Source organism: Sarcophilus harrisii, chromosome 6 (assembly GCF_902635505.1).
Source record: "Sarcophilus harrisii chromosome 6, mSarHar1.11, whole genome shotgun sequence".
Classification (NCBI taxonomy): Eukaryota; Metazoa; Chordata; class Mammalia; order Dasyuromorphia; family Dasyuridae; genus Sarcophilus; species Sarcophilus harrisii.
In genome coordinates, this window is record NC_045431.1 from 204,792,904 (window position 1) to 204,815,293 (window position 22,390).

Here is a 22,390-nt window from a genome sequence, read left to right on the forward strand (position 1 = left end):
TTTCCTTTTCAGTTATATTTTATTTCTCTAACCATAAGTAAAGATACTTTTCAAGGGCAGCTAGGTGGTGCAGTAGACAGAGCACCAGCCCTGAAGTCAGGAGGACCTAAGTTCAAATCTGGCCTCAGACACTTAACATTTCCTAGCTGTGTGATCCTGGGCAAGTCACTTAACCCCAATTGCCTCATGGGGGGAAAATTAGTTTTCAACATTCATCTCTATAAATTTTTTCTTCCTCCCTCTTCTTCCTCCCTTCTCCCCAAAACAGTAAGCAATCTGATGTAGGTTATATATGTATAATCATCCTAAATATATATCCATATTAGTCATGTTGTGAAAGAAAAATCAAAACAAGAGGGGAAAATACGAGAAAGAAAAAGCAAACAGCAAACCAAAAAAGGTGAAAATAGTATGCTTGGATCCACATTGTCTCCAAAGTTATCTCTCTGGATACAGATGGAATTTTCTATCCCAACTCTATTGGATTTGTCTTTTATTCCTGTATTGCTAAGAGCCAAGTATATCATAGTTGATCATTATATCAGCATTATGATTATTAATTGTGTATTTCCTCCCATCCCATTTTCTTTGGTTTTTTTTTCTCTATTTCTTTATTCTAACCTCAAATCTGAATTCCTTTTTATCATCCCTTCCCTGTCACTTAATTCCTTCCCCACCTGTTTCTCTATTGGATACGTTACATTTTTATATACAACTAAGTGTCTATGTATATTCTTCCTTTGAAAAGATTCCAGTGAGAGTGAAATTCAAGATGAACAGAGCTGAGCATAGCAAGACCATTACTTCCCATTGTTCTGACACGATCATTCAATTATTTTAATCATGTCCAAATCTTCATGCTCCCATTTGGGATTTTCTTGGCAGAGATGATAGAATGGTTTGCCATTTCCTTCTCTACCTCTTTTTACAGATGAGGGAACTAAGGCAAACAGGGTGAATTGACTTGTGTAGTGTCACACAGCTAGTAAGTATTTAAGGCCAGATTTGAACTCAGGAAGATGATCTTAACCTCGCTCACTCCGTAAAATGGGAGTGATGACACTGGTCATTCCTACCTCACAGAGTTCTCTGTGGTCAAGTTTAAATGAGATGATATGTATAAAATGTTTTACAAAAAGTGACATACATATTAGTTTATAATGATTATTATTAGGATATGTACACTGCTTTACCTTTATATTGCCTTTATAAGGCACTATAGAAGCCTTAGATATTTTTTAGCTTTTAAGAGAGCTTTGAAGATCATTTCTAATTTGAGATTTTCATTTTACAAATAAGGGAATTGAGGCCCAGAAACAAGAAGTGGATTACTTAAGCTAGTTAGTGACAGAACTAGAATTCAGGACTCTCAGGTCCATTCAGTCTAATAATCCAAACTGGGTAGTCCATTAATCTTAGTGCCATTTTAAGCTATTGAAAACTGTTAAAGACTAATTCAGCTCTAAGTTTTTTGAGACACTTAATATATGACAATCTGGCCTCAGTTACGTACTACCTTAGTAATCCAGGGCAAATCAATTAAATTCTATTTGCTTCAGTTTCCTCAGATGTGAAATGGGGCTCAGAATGTCTCTAAAATACTTTGCACAGTACTTGGTAAATAGATCAACTCTACATAAATTATTCAAGTGACTTACCCAGTGTCATACTAGACAAGAGATAATTCGGGCTCAAAAGTAATTTGGCCTGATACATAATTTCCTCTCTTTTCAAGATCCTCATTGATAACCATAGCCTAAAAAGCTGATAAGTACTACTACTTTTCCAAGGAAAGGAGGAAGGCAGACCATTCAGCATCCCTTCTCTGGGTCATGGACAGACACTACATTTATTTGGCTTGACTATGTTGTAGTGTACTTTTTACTTACATTCTTGTAGGGGTCATAAATGTTTTCTTAGCTTCTCCTAAAGCTTCTGAACTTTCCTATCAGTTGAGAAGTGGTGAGAGCAGATGATTTGGGGCAAAAACAGGGGAGTGGAAAGAAGTTGGAGCATTATTCTGTCAAGTTGCTATCTATTTATTGTTGCCCTTCACCTTTTCTCTTCTTCTTTGGCCCATGTAGGAAAGACGAACACTTAAAAGGATAAGGAAGATGGAGAAGGCCTCTAAACAGCTGGCTAAGCAAGAGGAATTAAAAAGGCTTTACAAGGCCCAGGTAAAGAGCTTGTTGATGTCTTGTGGTTTTAAGCATGAGGGCTGCGTGGGCTCATTGGTGATGAGGTAATAGATATGCGGTGGGGCTGGGAGGGCAAATTATCTTCATTACTGCATGAAAGGGTGTGCGAATGGAGGCCCTCAAAGAGTGAGAATTGTAAAGCTGCCCACATGGGAATCCGCGGAAAGAAACTAGCATGTTCAGTCTAAGAAGGGAAGATTTGATAGGAGAGTTGGGCAGGAGGGGAATGTTCACTGTCATTAACTATCTGAAGGGATATATTTGTATGTGTGTTTTATATATATATATGTATATATATACACAGAGAGACAGACAAACAGACAGAGACAAACAGACAGGCAGAGATAGAGACAGAGACAAAGAGAGACAGACAAACAGAGACACACAGAGAGAGAGGAATAAAAGGAAGAAGAAAGAGATAAGGGAGGGAGGGGGTAGAAAAGGAGTAAGAGAGGAAGGAAGGAAAAAAGAAGGAAGGGAAGAAGGGAGGAGAAAGTAAGGAATGAAAAAAGGAAGTAAAGAAGGAAGAGAGAAAGGAAAGAGGGAAAGAGGAGGAACGGAGGAGTGAGGGAGGGGAAAAGGAAAGAAAAAAGGAAGGAATAAGGGAAGGAAAAAGGGAGGGAAGGAGGAAAGGGAACAGGGAGGAAGGAAAGGAAGGAAGAAAGGAAGGAGAGAGGGAACAAAGGAAGGAAGGAAAAAAGAAGGAAGTGAATAAAGAAGAGGAGAAGGGAGGGAGGGACTACTTTTGGTAGTTCCAAAAATCATAGCTAGGTGTAAGAAGAGAGACTTGCATAGAAATAATTGTAGTGGAAAGTATACAGGGGGTCTATCTGCTGGCTGTGTAATCTTAAGCAAATCATTTTCGCAGCTCAGACATCAGTTTCCTAACATGCAAAATAAAGGGATTGGACTATATTGTCAAGATCTCTTTCAAGTCTAAATCCCATGATCCTCTGAGGAAGAATTTCCAAATAATTAAAACTCTTTAGATGGTAGAATGAGCTGCCTTGGATGGTAGGAAGTCTCCCCTCACTTCAAGCAAAGGCTTGGCACCTTATCAGGCTTCTTGTAGAGGGTATTCATGGTAGATGACTTCTGAGAGTCTCAGATTCTATGAAAAAGAGAAATATTCAGGGGTCATTCAGGCTGGGTTTGACTTTATAGTACAACTGTGATGTCTGGTTCAAATAGCAATGGAGGCTATTCATCTGTACATAATACTTGGGCTGTCTGTGCATTGACTTAGTTTAAAAATGCAATGTTACCTATGTTTAATTGCACTTTTATTTATTTTGTTGAATAGTTCTAATTACATTTTAGCTGTATTTAGACTTAATGGATTTTTTAAAATTTCCAATTACACATAAAAATAGTTTTCAACTTTGTAAAAATTTGAGCTCTCCCTTTCTTCCCTCCCCCATCCCCAAGACAGCAATCAATCCAATATAGGTATGTATGTATATATATATATATATATATACACACACACACACATACATATATACACATATACACACATACAAACACACACACATATATATACAATCATACTGAACATATTTTCATATTAGTTATGTTTGAAAGAATAATCAGAACAAAAGGGGAAAACCATGATAAAGAACAAAGAAACAAAATTTAAAAAAAAATTAAAGATAGTATGCTTTGATCTACATTCAAGCTCCATAGTTCTTTCTCTGAATGTAAGTGATATCTGACTGTATTTGGGAAGGTTGTTGATGTCTGATACTTCCATTTTTTTCCCCTGAGGCAATTGGGGTTAAGTGACTTGCCCAGGATCACACAGCTAGGAAATGTTAAATGTTTGAGGTCTGATTTGAACTCCGGTCCTCCTGATTGCAGAGTTGGTGTCCTATCCACTGTGCTATCTAGCTGCCCCAATGTCTGATACTTCTATAATTCAGTTAAGAAAGCTCTAGCTCTGAAGTTCGAGGACCAGGGTTCAAATCCCATCTCTTGACCTTATCAAATGACTTTACCTCCTTGTGTCTCAGTTTCATCTATAAAATGAGGAGGTGGGACCAGATGGCATCTGAGGTCCTCTCTGGATGATCCTGTGACTCTGATCTCCAGGGACAGGGATCTCACTCCCTCCTAAGTTATCTGTGAGCGCTTGGTCCATTCTGTTGTGGCCCCCCTTCCCACACCCAGAGCAAGTCAGCTCCCACAGCTCCCTCCACGTGTAGCCCCGTCCCTCTGTCAGTGTGCAGGAGCACATAAGTCCATTTGTGAATGCCATTTTGCAGGCTATCCAGCGTCAACTGGAAGAGGTGGAAGAACGGCAAAGGGCCTCAGAGATCCAGGGCGTTGAGCTGGAGAAGGCGCTGAGGGGAGAGTCAGGTAGGCTGTTGGGACTGATAGATTGCATGGGGGCAGCCTGACCTCCACGTGGCTTGGAGCAGCCTCAATTGGGGGCTAGATGCGCAGCGATAAGGCCCCTCCGTGGAGCTGTCAACAGGAACATTTGTGGTCAAAGCTCAAACTGCCGCAGAGTCCCACAATCCAATTGTCGGCAAGACTGACTTCAGATCCCCAGCCAAATGGGCCTGTGTCCCAGCCCCCTAACCGAGTTACCGCTGGGGCAAGGGCCGGTCCTCGGCGAGCTGGTGGGGAAGCTCTCTGCAAGGCTGTTGGTAATGAGATTAGGGAATGATTAAGGCAAAGAACAAACAGGCCCCAAGACATAGAGAGGTACACCCGGGTTGGAGCTGAGCATCCGAGCAATTCTGAAAATACCGTGTAGGCTGGCACTCGTGAACTGACCCTCTGTGACTTCCTGCCCCCCAATCCATCTGTCTGGGTGACTCTGAGATAGCGAATGTGTGGGTGCAAGTACCTGCTAATATTTACAACAGATATATCTGCTGGATAGCAATAGGGAAGGAAGAAGGAAAAGAGGGAGAGAGACAGGGAGGAAGGAGGAAAGAAAGAGAAAGAGGAAAGGAGAGATGAAGGGATGGAAGAAAGAAGAGAGAAAGAGAAGGAGGAAGGAAGGGAAAGAAGGAAAAAAGGGAGGAAAGAAGAGAGGAAAGAAATAAAGAAGAGAGGGAGGGAAGGTGAAAAGGAGGGGAAAGGAGGAAGGAAAGGGGGGAAGGAAGGGAGGAAGGGAAGGAGGAAGGAAGGAAAGAAGGAAAAAAGGGAGGAAAGAAGAGAGGAAAGAAATAAAGAAGAGAGGGAGGGAAGGTGAAAAGGAGGGGAAAGGAGGAAGGAAAGGGGGGAAGGAAGGGAGGAAGGGAAGGAGGAAGGAAGGAAAGAAGGAAAAAAGGGAGGAAAGAAGAGAGGAAAGAAATAAAGAAGAGAGGGAGGGAAGGTGAAAAGGAGGGGAAAGGAGGAAGGAAAGGGGGGAAGGAAGGGAGGAAGGGAAGGAGGAAGGAAGGAAAGAAGGAAAAAAGGGAGGAAAGAAGAGAGGAAAGAAATAAAGAAGAGAGGGAGGGAAGGTGAAAAGGAGGGGAAAGGAGGAAGGAAAGGGGGGAAGGAAGGGAGGAAGGGAAGGAGGAAGGAAGGAAAGAAGGAAAAAAGGGAGGAAAGAAGAGAGGAAAGAAATAAAGAAGAGAGGGAGGGAGGGTGAAAAGGAGGGGAAAGGAGGAAGGAAAGGGGGAAAGGGAGGGAGGGAGGAAGGAAGGAAGGAAGGAAGGAAGGAAGGAAGGAAGGAAGGAAGGAAGGAAGGAAGGAAGGAAGGAAAAATTTATTTTACCTGGATACAAAGATCAGAGTTAATAAGAAGAGAGACTTGTATTAAAACCATTGTAGGACAAAGGGTTTCAATTTGCTAGTTGTGTGACCTTAAATGAGTCATTTCCCCAGCCAAGATCTCAGTTTCCTAGATTGTCAGAATCTCTCCTGTGACTCCATATCTTTTCATGTGTCATAACTAAGCTGTAAAATGGGGATTTTCATGTCCCTTAAGGCTGTAATGAGAATCAAAATACAACTTCTATGTCCATACTTCTGTCATTCAAAAGAAGATTCGGGCACATGGTGGGTACTTCATATATTTTTATTGACTGATTAACTGGGAATCAGGGAATTGTGATACTGATATAATCTGTGGGGTGCACAGAAGGAGCTCTTTGGAGTGAGAAGATCTGAACTCACATCTCATCTTTTTACCATTGACTATTTGTGTGATACTGGGCAAGAATCTCCCTGAGCCTTATTTTCCATATCTATAAAATGGAGAGAATCATCCCTGCTCTAACTTCTTCACAGGGTGGTTGTGAGCATCCCATGAGATTTATGGCCATTAAATGTTTCTTAACTATAAAGCAAGCTGTCATTATTAGTTATTATCACTGAAATTATTTTAAGGTTTAAAATATGAGTGCTGATAAATATTTGATGGATTTCTCTTCTAATAGCTCAGATTTATCCACCAGAAATGAGTATTCACAAAACAAATTTATGTCTCTTGATCATGTTCTACTCTAGTAGCAAAGGTTCAGTGTCAATAAGTACTTACTAAGTGCCTACTGGGTGCTGGGAATACAAAGACACTCAAAATAGTCTTTGCCTTCAAGAAGCTTACAATCTCAAGGGGGAAAGCAGCCAAGTATTGACAAACAACCTGCGCACATGTTATATATTATAAATTAAGAGAGGGAAGATGCTAGAATTAAGAGGAGTTGGGAAAGTCTTCCCATAGAATATGGGATGTTATTTGGGACTTGAAGAAAGTCAGGGAAGCCAAGAAGAAGACATGAGGAGGGAAAGTGTTGTATATATTGGGGGACAACCAGATAAAATTCTGGGAGCCAAGTGATGGAAGGTCTTGTTCACAGAACAGCCAGAAGACCAGTAGCTGGATTGCAGTGTATTTGGAGTATTGGGGGGAGGGTAGACAGGGAGGGTTGTAAGGTCTAAGAAGACTGGAAAGTTTTGGGGAGGATGGAGGCTAGGTTATAAAGGGTTTTGAATATCAGATGATTTTATAATTCTCTGTCCTTTTGAGTTAAAGCCAATGCCCTTAACCTCCCAAGTTTCATATGGTACAACGGAAAGAGCAATTTGGAGTTCAAGAACTTGGATTCGAATCCCAGTTCTGCCATTTTCTGCCTGTATAACTCTAGCAGCTAGCTGGGTAGCCCAGTGGATAGAGTACTGGACTTGAAGTAAGCAATACTTGGATTCAAATCCTGCCCCAGACACTTCCTAGCTGTGTGAACTAGGGCATATCATTTGTCTTCTGTCTGCCTCAGTTTCCTCATTTGTAAAATGGGGATAATAATAGTATCATCATCATAACTCTGCCTTGTAGAGTTGGGTTGATAAAATGAGATAATACCTGTTCAGCATTTTTGCAAACATTAAAGCACTCTATAAATGCCAGCTATTATTATTATCTCCATTATTAATATTAGAAAAAATCATTTCATCTCTCTGGACCCCAGGTTACTCACCCATAAAATGAAGGGGTTGGCTCTCTAAATCTAGGATCAAACAAATAAGAAATCCCTGATGATGGCATCTGGAAACTTATCATCCTCAAAATTGCAGGAGAACCCATTTTTATAGAACAGAGGTCATGGAGAAGGCATGTAAACTAGACTAATTAAACCTTTTATTTTCCGTTTGTCCTAAAGGATCCACTCTCATTAAAGCAGCATCTTAATTGCTATCCTGGCCTCTCCCGTTTGAGGAAGAAAGAAAGAAAGATCAGCAGCCTCTATAGATAGCATTGCATTTTCACGATAGAAACCTGCTTTTTCCAAGTCTCCCCTTCCCAGGCTCCTCTGTGTAGCAGAAGGGGAGCGTCGAGTAGGGGGTAAGGGAAAGAACACCCAATCTGTTTTGCAGCTGTGCTCTGACAGCTGCCTCCATGCTCTGCCCGAATCTCATCAGCTGGAAGATTGATTCAGCTCATTCCCTTTACATCCTTAGTAATTTAATTCCTTCTGTTAAGTTTATGGGCCCTTTCTGTGGGAATTGGTCTGGGCGGAGGCAGAGATGCAGCTGAAGCAAAGGGATCTGCGGGGTGAGATGGCCTCGCTGGCCCTCCGAATGCAAGGTTGCCGAGCAGGCGGGAGAATTAATATAGTCTAACTTATAATAACATTTGGGACGTAACAATGCTCTTCTGTGGTTTCATATTCTATTCAGACCCTGACAAAAAGGTACCCTGTTGCTTAATGAATGACCGATGCTTATTAGGTTAAGTTGTATTTGAGTCTGCCTGTGCTTATCCAGTTCAAGTGATTTAATAGGTATTATTTAATAGGTATTATTAGGATAATTAGAAAATGATCACAGTTAAGCAATAATATTGAGCTAGGAAGGCTGTGAATAACCGAATTTAGAACTAGCCCTGTGAACACTAGTCCTCAGTGACAGTTATGCAACTGGCCTCTAATAATGATGGGCACCGGGCCTGAAAAGCCCCTTTGTTCGTGGGAGTTATTCATCAGCCGCCGGCACTGAATTGGAAAGGGCCCTGCGTGGGCACAAAACAAAATGCTGAGGAGCAAAATGAGGCTTTGATGATCTCCTAATTGTAGCAACAACAATTCCGGCTTTCTCTTTTCTAACTGTCAGAAATCATCTCGCAGTCCCAGGAATGATTTTTCCCTTCTTTGTCGAGGGAAGCGACCCACCCCCACCCCAGAGCCCACCCCAGACACAGCTGCGGGGAGCTTTTAGCAAAGCATGGGTGGGTTTTGTTTTGTTTTTGTCAAAGTACTTAGGGGTGGCTTATAGGACAGGCGGCCTATGTTTGGAATCAGGGCTTTAGATCAGGGGTCCCCAGGTAACATAAAAAAGAGCTGTGAGCTCATGCAAGGATTATTTTTTATTTATTTAATTCTGGCTTTTCGTTGCAAATAACTTGTTTATTATTATTGCTATTAACTGCAGTTATTACATACTATTATTATTATTATAGTTACAACTATATTGTTATTAACTGTAGTTATTATATATTATTATAGTTGCAACTATATTATACAACTATACAGTTACAACTATATTGTTATTAACTGTAGTTATTATATATTATTATAGTTACAACTATATAGTTACAACTATTGTTATTAACCATTGTTATTATATATTATTATTATAGTTACAACCACATTGTTATCAACTGTAGTTATTATATATTATTATAGTTACAACTATATAGTTACAACTATTGTTATTAACCATTGTTATATATTATTATTATAGTTACAACCATTGTTATCAACTGTGTTATTATATATTATTATAGTTACAACTATATAGTTACAACTATTGTTATTAACCATTGTTATTATATATTATTATTATAGTTACAACCACATTGTTATTAACTGTAGTTATTATATATTATTATAGTTACAACTATATAGTTACAACTATTGTTATTAACCATTGTTATTATTATTATAGTTACAACCACAGTGTTATTAACTGTAGTTATTATATATTATTATAGTTACAACTATATAGTTACAACTATTGTTATTAACCATTGTTATTATATATTATTATTATAGTTACAACTATATTGTTATTAACTGTAGTTATTATATATTATTATAGTTACAACTATATAGTTACAACTATTGTTATTAACTGTATAGTTACAACTATATTGTTATTAACTAGTTATTATATATTATAGTTACAACTATATAGTTACAACTATTGTTATTAACCATTGTTATATATTATTATTATAGTTACAACCACATTGTTATCAACTGTAGTTATTATATATTATTATAGTTACAACTATATAGTTACAACTATTGTTATTAACCATTGTTATATATTATTATTATAGTTACAACCACATTGTTATCAACTGTAGTTATTATATATTATTATAGTTACAACTATATAGTTACAACTATTGTTATTAACCATTGTTATTATATATTATTATTATAGTTACAACCACATTGTTATTAAACCGCATTGTTATTAACTGTAGCTATTATATATTATTATAGTTACAACTATATTATACAACTATATAGTTACAACTATTGTTATTAACCATTGTTATTATTATTATAGTTACAACCATATTGTTATTAACTGTAGTTATTATATATTATTATGGTTACAACTATATTATACAACTATACAGTTACAACTATATTGTTATTAACTGTAGTTATTATATATTATTATTATATAACTAGAACTATATAGTTACAACTATATTGTTATTAACTGTAGTTATATATTATTATAGTTACAACTATATTGTTATTAACTGTAGTTATATATTATTATAGTTACAACTATATTTACAACTATACAGTTACAACTATATTGTTATTAACTGTAGTTATTATATATTATTATTATATAACTAGAACTATATAGTTACAACTATATTGTTATTAACTGTAGTTACATATTATTATAGTTACAACTATATTTACAACTATACAGTTACAACTATATTGTTATTAATTTTAGTTATATATTATTATATTATTATTATAGTTACAACTATCTTATACAACTATATAGTTACAACCACATTGTTATTAATTGTAGTTATATATTATGATAGTTACAACTATATTATACAACTATATAGTTACAACTATTGTTATTAACCATTGTTATATATTATTATTATAGTTACAACCACATTGTTATTAACTGTAGTTATTATATATTATTATAGTTACAACTATATAGTTACAACTATTGTTATTAACCATTGTTATATATTATTATTATAGTTACAACCACATTGTTATTAACTGTAGTTATTATATATTATTATTATTATAATTACAACTATATTATTAACTATAGTGACCCTTATAACATTGGATTTTCCATTTAAGGACGTTAGCATGTCTACCTAAAGTGCTGTTTTCCCAAAACTTACAGACTACAACATGGCAATGTATTATTTATCCAGCAAGGGAGTGCAATATCTGAGTTGTCCACCCGGTAGTGCTCTAGTTGAATTATCAGCTAAGTGATGTGTTCAGTTTCTCGAAGAAGTAATGAGAGTTTTTCTTTTTATTTCCGTAAGTAGCACAGTGGAGATTCGGTGGGGTTTAGAATCAGGGAGACCCGAGTTCAAATGTAAACTGGGACACTTATTAGCTACGTGGCCCCGGTCCAATCACTTAATCTTGTTTGCCTTACCTCCTCTGTAAAACGAGCTGGAAAAAGAAATGGAAAACCACTCCAGTATCCCTACCAAGAAAACCCCAAATAAGGTCAGGAAGAGTCAGAGTGACTTAAAAACAACAGCATTTTTTTTTTTCTGAAACATAGTGGGTTTTTTTGTCCTTTGTTCCCAAAGAGGACCATGACATCAGGGAGGTGATGCCATGAGATGCAAGTGAATAGGAGTTGAGGGAGGGAGGGCTTGGCAAGATCACCTGTCTCACTTTCCCCTCCAGAGCCAGCTGGGTCCCTGGGCTAGATTTAAATGTTTGTTGACTGACTAAGCCTGCTGGCCACCAGAGGGTGCTCATAGGCTGCTTTCCCCCAAAGTAATTTGGGCTAATCTTTCCTAGACAGGTCTGAAATTAATATAGGAGAGGAAATGGAATCTTGCTTTAAAAAATTAAAATGCAAATTCTGCTATCTGGACCTAACTCAAAACCCCCACTTTACATTGATTTCCCTCAGTTCTTGCTCCAGTGCATTATAAAATTCAGTCGGACCACACTAAGGTAGTATGGTTTATCATACACAGAATAAAATGAAAAGGAAATAGATCAAACAATTTTGAATGGAAGTGTCTGCCTCTATACCTCCTCCAGTTGCCTTCACAGATACTTGAGGAGCCAGCTGCTCTGAATGTAGTCAGGACCTGAATTCAAAGCCAGTCTCACATTTATTAGCTTTGTGGCTCTAAGCAAGTCACTTAACCCCTTCCTTCACATTTGAATTCAGATCTTCCCGACCCCAGGGCCAGCTCTTTGGCTACTGGCTACCTTTTTAGCCATTGTTTAATGAATGCTGAACTGAATCTAGGGAAGTGGGGACCCCATGTTACTTGACCTGGTGAGTCCCCACCTGCAGAATTTTGTTCATTTCTGGATGCCATATTTTTGAGATGAGATACTGACAAATTGAAAAATAATTAGACAAGGCCAACCAAGATGATAAAGTGGCTAGAATTCAAGTCAGATGAAGAGCAGGTGAGGGCAGTGAACATGTCTAGCTGCATGATTGAAGACTTGGGAGGGACACGAGAATAGTTTACAAGTATTTTAAGTGCTGCCATATGGAAGAGGGATTAGACTTGTTCTGCATGGTCCCAGATGGCACACTCAGGAGCAATAGGTGAAAGTGACAAGGAGACAGATTTCAATTTATTATAAGAAAGAACTCTCTAACAGTTCAAGCTGTATAAGAATCAAAAGGGTTGATATTCAAAACTGAGAGTTCCTAGTCATGGGGAAGTGTTTAAGGAAGAGCTTGGATGAGTCAATTATTCATTTGTTCATTCATGCATTCAGAAAGGCTCTAAATTCAAATCCAGCCTCAGACAATGTGTATAGCTACGTGACTCTGAACAAATAGAGAGATTTTGGGGTTAAGTGCTAATGTTCTATCAGGGAAGCTATGACAGGAATGGGAGGGTATTGAACCAAGAGCCTGCTGCAACTCCTTCTAAGGCCAAGGTTTGGTAATTTTGTGATCTTTATTTCCCTGTATTTTTAATCATTTTTAAAAATTGTGAATTTAAGTATCAACAAATTTGAGAATCTCAATATACAAAGATTTGAAAAGAGGATCGTATGAAATTCTGAACTGCTTTCTGTTTCACACTTTAAAAATATATATTTATTAATTTGATCACATAGTAACAAAACTGCTCTGCTTACATGTTTCCCTTTCAGAATTTCCTTCTGTTCTCTTCTGGGTTTTTCCAAAATATCTCACTAAAATCATTCTCTATCTTTCCTTTCCTTTGTAAAGTACACTGGAAACCTGAAAGTACAATATAAATGTTAGTGATTATTATTAATTCTTAAAGTGATTGATCAGGTTTCTTTTTAAAACTCTTTGGTTTTCAGTATTCTCATTTCTTGTGATCATCATTGGGACATGATCTCCATTTTGCACTGATCAATTTTTAACTATTGTAGCTTTTGATTGTGTCTCAAACCAAAGAGAGTGGTTATTCTACCTTTAACTTGGAGAATGTGCTCCATTGAGAGTAGAATGAGTCCAAGATATGAAGTTGGAGAGCCATGTGTTCAAATCTTGCCCTTGATACTTATCTTTCGGAAACATAGGCAGGTCTCTCAACCTCAGTTTTCAGAGTTGTTATGAAGTTCTAATAAGAATACTGTATATAAAGGGCTTTATAGGATTTATGGGAGAGGCAGTTGTATTCCTGATGTGTTGGCAAAGTTTGCTAAACACAGTTAAAACCTCAATCTATGAGTATGTGGATCTAGAGTGTTTCTAATAGGTATCATAACTCCTACAGCCCTATGTTCCTGTATCTCTAAACCACTGAAGCCAAGTTCAAATAAAAGGGGCCATTAAATCATATATAAGGCTCTCCAAAAACCACATATTGACATAGAAAACCGCACACTAGCATTATGTATATTCTATTGTATTTATTTATTTTGTTAAATGTTTCCCAATTACATTTTAATCTAGGGCAGGTTGTACTCAGTAGTAGTAAGTGAAATGTAGCCTCATTTGACCCCTCTGCTCTAGATTACCTGTATTTGCTTTGACTGGCAATGGCACAAGTATAACATATTAGTTGCTCAGTCAATAACTGTTCTGTGGTGTAAAATGTACTGGATTTATAGTCAAAGGACATGAGTTCAAATCTCAGCAATGTCCTGTAAATTCTTGGAGAATAGAGATTTTTTCGTTCTTTGTATTTTTATTCTGCATAAAATAATGTATATAATGTATAACATAATGTAAAATATATATTCTAGCACAGTGCCAGATACATAGTACACTTGTTGATTTACTGGTTCATTACAACCTGTTTGAGCCTGGGCACATCATTTTTTTTTAAATGTCTTCAGGCCTCATTTCCCATCTATAAAATGAAAAGGTTGAAGTGAATAGATTACAAAATCCCTTCCAGTTCAAAATCTGTAATGTGTTTCTTGATTGCCTGTTATATCTGTGCTAAGAACTGTGGGGGATGTGACCTCTACCCTCAGGGGTCTTAAGCTCTAGTCAGTCTAATCAAAGGGGACTAGTACATGTTCAAGGTAGCCAAATGAGCCAAACAAGATATTGGCTTATATCATAATGATATATATATATAATGAAGTACTGAATTTGGAGGTTAAGAGATGTAGGAAGACACACAGAGAGAGCAAGAGGAGTAAGATGAGTAAGAGAGAGAGATGGGAAGGAGAAAGATAGGAGGTAGGAAGGGAGGGAGACAGAGAAAGAGACACAGAGATAGACAGACACAGTGAGATGCCTTTGAGCTCTAGAGAAGTCAGTAAAGTCTTCATGAAAGAAGTAAGAAGTAAGAATTATACCTTGAAGGATTTGAATAGATGGAAAAAAAGAAACGAAGACATTTCAGGACAGAGGCATAAAATTAAGATGAACAAAGAACTATTTGTATTTCCATTCCACCTATAATTCCAGTATAAATGTGTGTATGTCATTTCATACCTCAGTTTATGTTTGTAAAGTCTGAAACATGTTTGTTTGCTAAGTGGTCCAATGCATAGAGCACTGAACTTGTAGTTGGGAAGGCATGAGTTCAAATCCTGCCTTAGACATATACCAGCTCTGTGGTCCTGGGCAAATGTCTTTACCTATATCTGCCTCTATTTCCTGTAAAATAGGAATAACTCCCCACCTCACAGGGCTTGTTGTGAAGATAAAATGGAATAATACTGGTAAAACTGCAAATCTCAAAGATCTACATTACTATTATTTTAGGTTACAAAATGTCAACTATAGAAGTATAGAATGGGGAAGTTGCGTGTAAAAGAACTTTAGGAATTAAGGAAAACTACTGATGCAATATTAAATCAACAATATGACACAGCAGCCAAGAAAAGCTAAAAATTTTAGACTGTATTAACAGAAGTCCAATGTATAGGCTATTTTGTGAAGTCACAGGAAATAAAGGAAGGTTTCTGACATATTATTTGGACCCTCTGTGGCAGAGGATATAGACAATAGCCACAAAGGATGAGTGGGCAAACAAATATGAGTTGTGAGCTGTCGTCCAGAAAATATTTCCAAATCAGTGAGATCACAAATCTGTTTAAGTATACAGATTGAAGAAAAAGACAGTCTGGCTATTCTCAAGCAGGTCAAACTATAACATATAATGTCATTGAAGCACCAAAGGGTGCTGACCCATGTTCACTGGAGAGTCACATACCTGCCATAGTGGTTTTTGTATGTCCCTTAGCAGAAATACTAGATTAGTGCTATATTTTCTAGAATTAAGGAAGAGTCATCCATCTTTTATATTTCATTTATTCATATATTCTGTCTGAATCATTGTCAAAGGATATGGATTGGTAGAAGTAGCCAGTCAAAATTAGCTTTGAGCCCTTACCCCACTGGTCAAGCTTTGCTTCCTTAGAATATGTTGAATTCTAGTGAACACCAGCTTTATGACTGTGACTTAATGGACTTGGTTTTCCATCACAACAAATAGGCTTGATTTTTCATGTTAGTATAGAATTGATAAAGTCAATATTCAATTACAAGAGCACAATATATAATAAAATAATAAAGCATCTACCAAGTAGCTCTGAGCCCACTATTCTAAATCTGGGGAGTCATCCCCAGAATAAAGAGCTACTTTGACTCAAGAGTTCTAGGAACTGTATAGTTTGAGTCCAAGTCCCCTGTTATCACTTTTCTTTGAGTGGGCAAAGGAGTTGCCTGCTCCATTATTGGCTAAATATATGAAAAGACAGCAAAAATTCTGGAGGAGCTTTGAACTTGGGCCTTGGAGTGTGGAAATAACCTTAGAATCTGGGTGGGTTTTTAATCTAAGCTCATCCTAGGGCATAGAGACTCATTTGACTGATTGGTCATTGGTTGGGAACACAGCCCATCATAAGTAGGCTTTTTTACTACCATGCTAACCCCTGTTGCCCAGAATCCTTTGCTTTGCGCCACTGAGGAGAGGGGCAGCTACAGAATGAGAGTAATTGTCCTGATTGCTAGGGGACATAATGGATAGAGGAAAAAGTTTGAGTTCAAATCTTACTATAAACATTTACTAGCTGTATGACCGTGGGCAACTCAGCTTCTCTCAACTTTTTTTCTCTCACCTGTAATATTCAAGATCTGGGGCTCTGCTGGCCCTAGAACCTCCCATGGTCAAGAGAAGGACATTTGAGTAAGAAAATCTTAGAGAAAAATCTGTTAGATTATTACAATCTTTATTTAAGTACTATATTGGAATAGACTTTTTATTCAGTGATGTACTATACCTGGAAGCTCTCTCAGAGTATGAAATGTCAGACCTTGTGTCCCATGGCGACTATAACATTATATTTTGATATTTTATATCAACATCTATAAAAATCTTTCAAAATGCCTCTTGCAGCTATCACGTTTTTAATTTTGTCTTTAGGCTTTAACCAGGCAAATGTTGAGTACAGAGCTGGGAGTTGGGTCAAATCCCTCTAGGTAAATGGCAGTGTCGGTCTATAATTGCATTTTCACAACTTGATTTATGTTATTCTCTGTATTGGGGGCTGAGTAGAGTAAAAGAATGCTTTTCTATTCCCATTGATATTTAGGTATATTAATATAAAGAGAGGGGATATTTAATAAACGATGCTGCATTTCTACTACTGAAAGACCTAATGAGTTTTTAATGGTTCTACACCTACAGTTTCACATAAATCTATCTCAAATGTCTGTGTTGTAGGTGAGCTTGATAGGGCTCCCTGAGTACACAAATTATAGTTGTATTATAGTGATAACAACAATCTCCAAAATAATATTGTAGTACAAAGAGCTGGTAAATCTTGGCTATTGTCAATTCACACATCCATCCCACACCCCTTGGCCATGACTCCTCTCAGAATTTCCAATTAGGGAAAATGTCCAGATCAGCCATCTCTTTATTTCTTATCAGGCTACACTCTGAATTTCTCCAATAAGCCCCTTCACCAGATTAGGTATCTTCCTCTTCCTCTCTTCCTTTAGTTTCCTTTCACATATTGCCTTCTCCTTTAGAATGTAAGCATCTTGAGGACAGGGAACAATCATTGGTATTTGTATTCTCAGTGCTTAGCATAGTTCCCGAAATATACTGAGTTTTAAATAACTTTTTGTTGGCTGGTTGTCTGTTATGTATAATGACACACTGTGACTTTTGATAGTTCAAAAGTCATAGTAGCATGTATATATCAACCTATAAAAGCTTATCTCCAAACACATATGCATGGAAACAATTTTGAAAATATGTATTAAATTGCTTTCCTTTGTGGCAAAGGTAGAAGGCTACGGGTATTGAGGATTATATTTACAATTAGACCATTTGGCGAGTCGTTTGGTTTTGTTGATCTGCCTTTTCTTTCTATTTCCTTTTAAATTTCTGCTACAAGTAAGCTATAAGGCTTACTGAGGGAAGAGGGTGGGATTTTTATTAAAAAAGAAGAAGAACATGATGTAAAAACAATAGGCAGCAATAAAAAATACAGAATACATGTTGACTTTAGTCAAATAATCAATTGCATGTAATTAATATTTGACTTTTAAAAATTCTATTAATTTAGCCTTTGTTTTTTTTTTAATACCGTAGCTGTTTCTCAGTAATCTCCCAACTCTTAACCCTGCCTTTTGACAAAAAAAAAAAAAAGCAGTTTAGCAAAAATGATTTAGAGTCTCTGACACTACATGAAACAATATCTACCCATCATTTCCCATCTCTCTCCCAGGAGGACAAAATATGTCTTGCTGTCTGTCTTTTGGGACCAAGATATTTAATCTTGCCATTTAATCTGAGTTCAGTATTGTTCTCATTTACATTATGGTAGTATGTATATGTTTGTCTGTGTGCGTGTGTGCGTGTGTGTGTATGTGTGTGTGTAAAATTTCTCTTGGTTCTACTTTCTTGATTCTACATCAATTCTCTTTCATTTTCCCTTTTCTTTTTTCTTCTTTTCCTTTCTCCTTTTCTTTCTTTCCTCCCTCTCTTCTTTCTTTCCTCCCTCCTTCCCTTCTTCCCTTCCTCCTCTTCCTTCCTTCTCCTTCTCCTCCTTCTCCTTTTCCTTCTCCTCCTCCTTTCTCACCCTCCTCCTTATTCCTTCTTTCCTCCCTCTTTTCTCTCTCCTATATTCCTCCTTCCTTCCTTCTTCCCCCTCTCTCCTCAATTTTTATTCCCTCCCCTCTTCTCTGTACCTTTCCTAGCCTAAACAGGGACAGCTACAGGCTCACTTCCATCATCGGCTTTTACAAAAGCTTGATCAGTTATTGTCTGTTCATGTTTCCTGGGGCATCCCGTTGACTCCCTATTCCTAAGCACTCCCCATATAGATACCAGACTGAGTGAAGACATCTAATCAGCTTCCATTCTACTGAACCTCACAAATCTCAAGTTCAATAGATCCAGCAACCTTGACCTCCTTAGTAGCAGAGATCAAGAGTTTGAACCTTTGAGAAAACAGATCTGGCTCTCTTGGTTCTTTACAACTTTTCACATTTCTCTGGATTCCTTATATTTGCTTTTATTTAAGGTGTAATAATATTCTTACCATACACCCTTTTTGAGATGATGGTAAAAGTTGTAGAATTGGATTTGCAAATTTATATTATAATTTTAGTAACTGGTCACCTTTGATTCAATTCATTTCTATCCTTTAACATCAATTAAGCATCCAGCACTGTGTAAGCACTGGGGATGCTCTTAGGAAAAAGAAACATAACCTCTGCCCTGGAGGAGCTTATAATCTGATGAGACTTAAAGAAAACCCACAGAAAGCTGAAAAAAAGGGCAGGGGGAGTTACCAGCACAGGGGCATGATGCTCCTTGGAGTTCAAATCAAGCAGAGTTGCTGGAGGAAAGTAGAGTTGCCTGGAAAGTTTTGAATATTTACAGGGATCTATAAAGATAGACTTTGGGAGGAGCTTAGAGCCTTACCCCACTATAACCCTGAGCCCTTCAGTCAGAGGAGAGAAGCTACGAAGGTTGATAATACCAAAAACTGAGCCAATCAGCATGATGAGATTTCAGGTGATAGGTTTGTCCTGAGTGGGGTTGCTGTTATGGGGTTGAAGTCCAGCATATTTGACTTAATTTGAACATTCCTTCACTTTCTAACTCTAAAATATAGATTGCATCAATGAGATGCCAAAGAAGTCTTTTTGTGGTTCAGTCATTTTTCAGCCTTGTCCACCTCTTCATGACTCCACATGGAGTTTTCTTGGCAAAGATACTGAAGTGGTTGGCCATTTCCTTCCCTAGCTCATTTTACAGATGAAGAAATTGAAGCAAACCAGTCACACAGCTAGTGTCTGAGATTGGATTTGAACTTAGGAAGATGACTCTAAGCTCTGCACTCTGTGTACTATGGTCCTACCTAAGAAGTTGAAATTTCAGTCTATTTCAAGAAGCACTTGTTAAGCGCCTACTATGATCAGAGCATTATGCTCTCCAAATAAACAGGATATGGCTGGATAGTTAAAGTAGAAGATCAGAGGAATAATTACATCATAACTAGCATTTACATAATGCTTTGGGCTTGCAAAGCTTTACAAATCACCTTTTATTCTCCCCATAACCTTGGGAAGTAGCTGTTATTATTTTCTCCATTTTATAGATGAGGACACTGAGTCAAACAGAGATTACCCCAGCTGACGTTCCTGGAATGAGTCTGAGCTAAGATTTGAACTCAGGTCTTCCTGAAAGTAGATTCTATGCTCTATCCACTGGACCACCTAGCTGCTTCATATTTCCCAACAATCTAATAATAGCAAGGCAATAAGTGTGAAAGAGTGTCAGAAAACTAATTTCCTTCTTTAAAACTCACTCTTCACATTTGTGAAGTAAATGGTTATCTTGGGTTGAATGGTCTCTAACACCCTACACAAGGAGCATCTGATTCTGAGGTTAGTATTGATCCAAGTTATGATTGAGGGCATGGGGTCTCCATGAAATTAAATCTGTACATCTGAGATTCAGCGGTTAGGGGAGAAAAGGCAGAATAACCATTTACAAAGCATCTACTGTATGCCAGAATTGTGCTTAGCACTACAAATATTATTTCATTTGATCCTCACAACTCTGAGAGATAGGATTATTATTATCCCCATTTTACAGATGAGTAAAGTGAGGCATACAGCTGAAGTGAATTGCCCAGGGTCACACAATAAATGTCTGAGGTCAGTTCTTCCTGACTCTAAACCCATTCATTGCTCTATCCATTACAACATCAGTAAGAAGGCAAGAAAGAAGGGATATCAGGAAAGGAAGGATAGTGTGCGAAAAGAGTACTGAATTTGGAATCAGAAGAGACTTGAGATAGTTAAGTGGCACAGTGCACAGTGTCATGGCGTTGGAATCAGAAAAACATAAGTTCCTAAGCTTACTAGCTGTGTGACTCTGAGCTGTGTGTAACTTCTGTTTTAGTTTCCTCATCTGTAAAATGGATATATAATGGTACCTGCCTCCCTGACTTGTTGTGAAAATCAAATGAGATAATATAAGCAAAAGGCTTTGTACATTTTAAATACTAGTTATAATTAAATTTTTTGATTTGGAACATATCAATTTCCCTGCACCTCAGTTTCTTTATATGTAAAATAAGTGGCCTCTAAGATCCCCATCAGCTCTAAATCTCTGCTCTGATGATAAGACCAAGGTCAGTATGGTCAGAAAAGTGAGCAGTCCACCCCAGCAGAGGATTTTGGGTGTCTGAGACCCACCATCTCCAGGCAGAAAGACAGACCACCAGATTCACTTTTGGACCATCAAAGGGCATTAACCTATAAGAGGCAGGATTCTCGTTCATTGGTGCAGGATAATGATTTCATACATATTGGAAGGGACAGCACAGGAGAAAGCTCCTATGCCTTTCAACTCAATTTCAGAGGGAACAGTTATTTAGGTTCCAACCTTCTCTTGCTTAGAGTAAATAATAAAGTCATGGGATTTGGTGCAGGAAGGGACCCTAGAGTCCATCCAGTCTAATATCTCCATTTAAAAGGTAGGAGAATGGTGGCCCACCAAAGAAGTGATGTATCCAAAGTCAAACAAAAAGCCAAACAGTATCCCCCCAAACACTGAAGTGGGATTGGAAGTCAGTGGTCTTGGGTTCCAATCCAATACCCTTCCAAGGTAGCCTTCTTCTTCCAAGAAGCAGGCAAGAGGACCAACCATTATACCAATTACCCAGCATCTTATAAACCAAAATAAAAAGGACGTTTGATGAAATTTCTCATTTTTCACATTGTACTATTGTTTTAAAAAAGGAAAAGGAAAGGAAAAATCATCAACCATAAACTCGAAGTAATGGAATCATGAGCAATGCACCAGAATTGAGCTCATAAAGGCCAAACCAGGGCAGACCAGCTGAATTGCTCGGGGTAAGAGGAGGAGGGCTAGAAGAGGAATAATCACTCTGGCTTCGTAGGGAAAGAGAATGGAACCTCTCTTTGTAATGAAGCTACAGAACCATAAAAAACTGGGCACCGTGGCTCAGCAATTGAAGGCAAATCGCCTTGGCGGTGAGCCACATGGGCAGAGTCCCTCACCAAAGGGCCACAGACAAAAGGCAAGGTGATGGGATACTCAGCCCATCTCGGGGAGATGTACCACTGAGAATTAGGGCAGCTATTACTTTGATATCTCTCCTGGTCATTAGTGAAGATGTTAAGAGTACATTAAGAAAATTGCATCTGATACAAAATTAGGACTTGCTGCAGATGCCGAGTGAGGTGGAAAATAATACCTGATGAACCGGGCTGAGGTGAAGGAGAGGCGGCAATAGAAGCTCCCACTTGGTAAGCCAGGAGCCAGTGTGCGGGAGGAAGAGCGGGCACTGATGCATAAAAGGAAGAAAACCTTTTATGTCCAACAATGGCTTTAATCAAAGTGGGCCCTCACCAGTGCTTCCCTCTGACCTCCTTCAGTGGGACTGCATTTAAATTCATCGGTAAATGAGGAGCTGTTGTCTGTTAAGTTTTGCCAGATGAATTGACTTGGCAGATCTGATCCCTGTGCCTGAAATGTGAGGGGCTGCCTCCTGTAACTGCTCAGTTGCTAGGGCCCTGTTCCTGCTCCC

At 38.0% G+C, this 22,390-nt stretch overlaps 1 protein-coding gene across 9 annotated transcripts in view; it reads left to right on the forward strand.

The window, feature by feature from the left end:
• The window catches only part of MICAL2 (microtubule associated monooxygenase, calponin and LIM domain containing 2), a 296,098-nt gene that overhangs the window by 256,557 nt on the left and 17,151 nt on the right, over positions 1–22,390 (forward strand). For all 9 annotated transcript variants that reach the window (XM_031944246.1, XM_031944245.1, XM_031944242.1 and 6 more), the window contains 2 exons: positions 2,085–2,177; positions 4,463–4,556. In XM_031944246.1, coding sequence (XP_031800106.1) covers positions 2,085–2,177; positions 4,463–4,556 — 187 coding nt within the window. The remainder of the gene's footprint in view (positions 1–2,084; positions 2,178–4,462; positions 4,557–22,390) is intronic.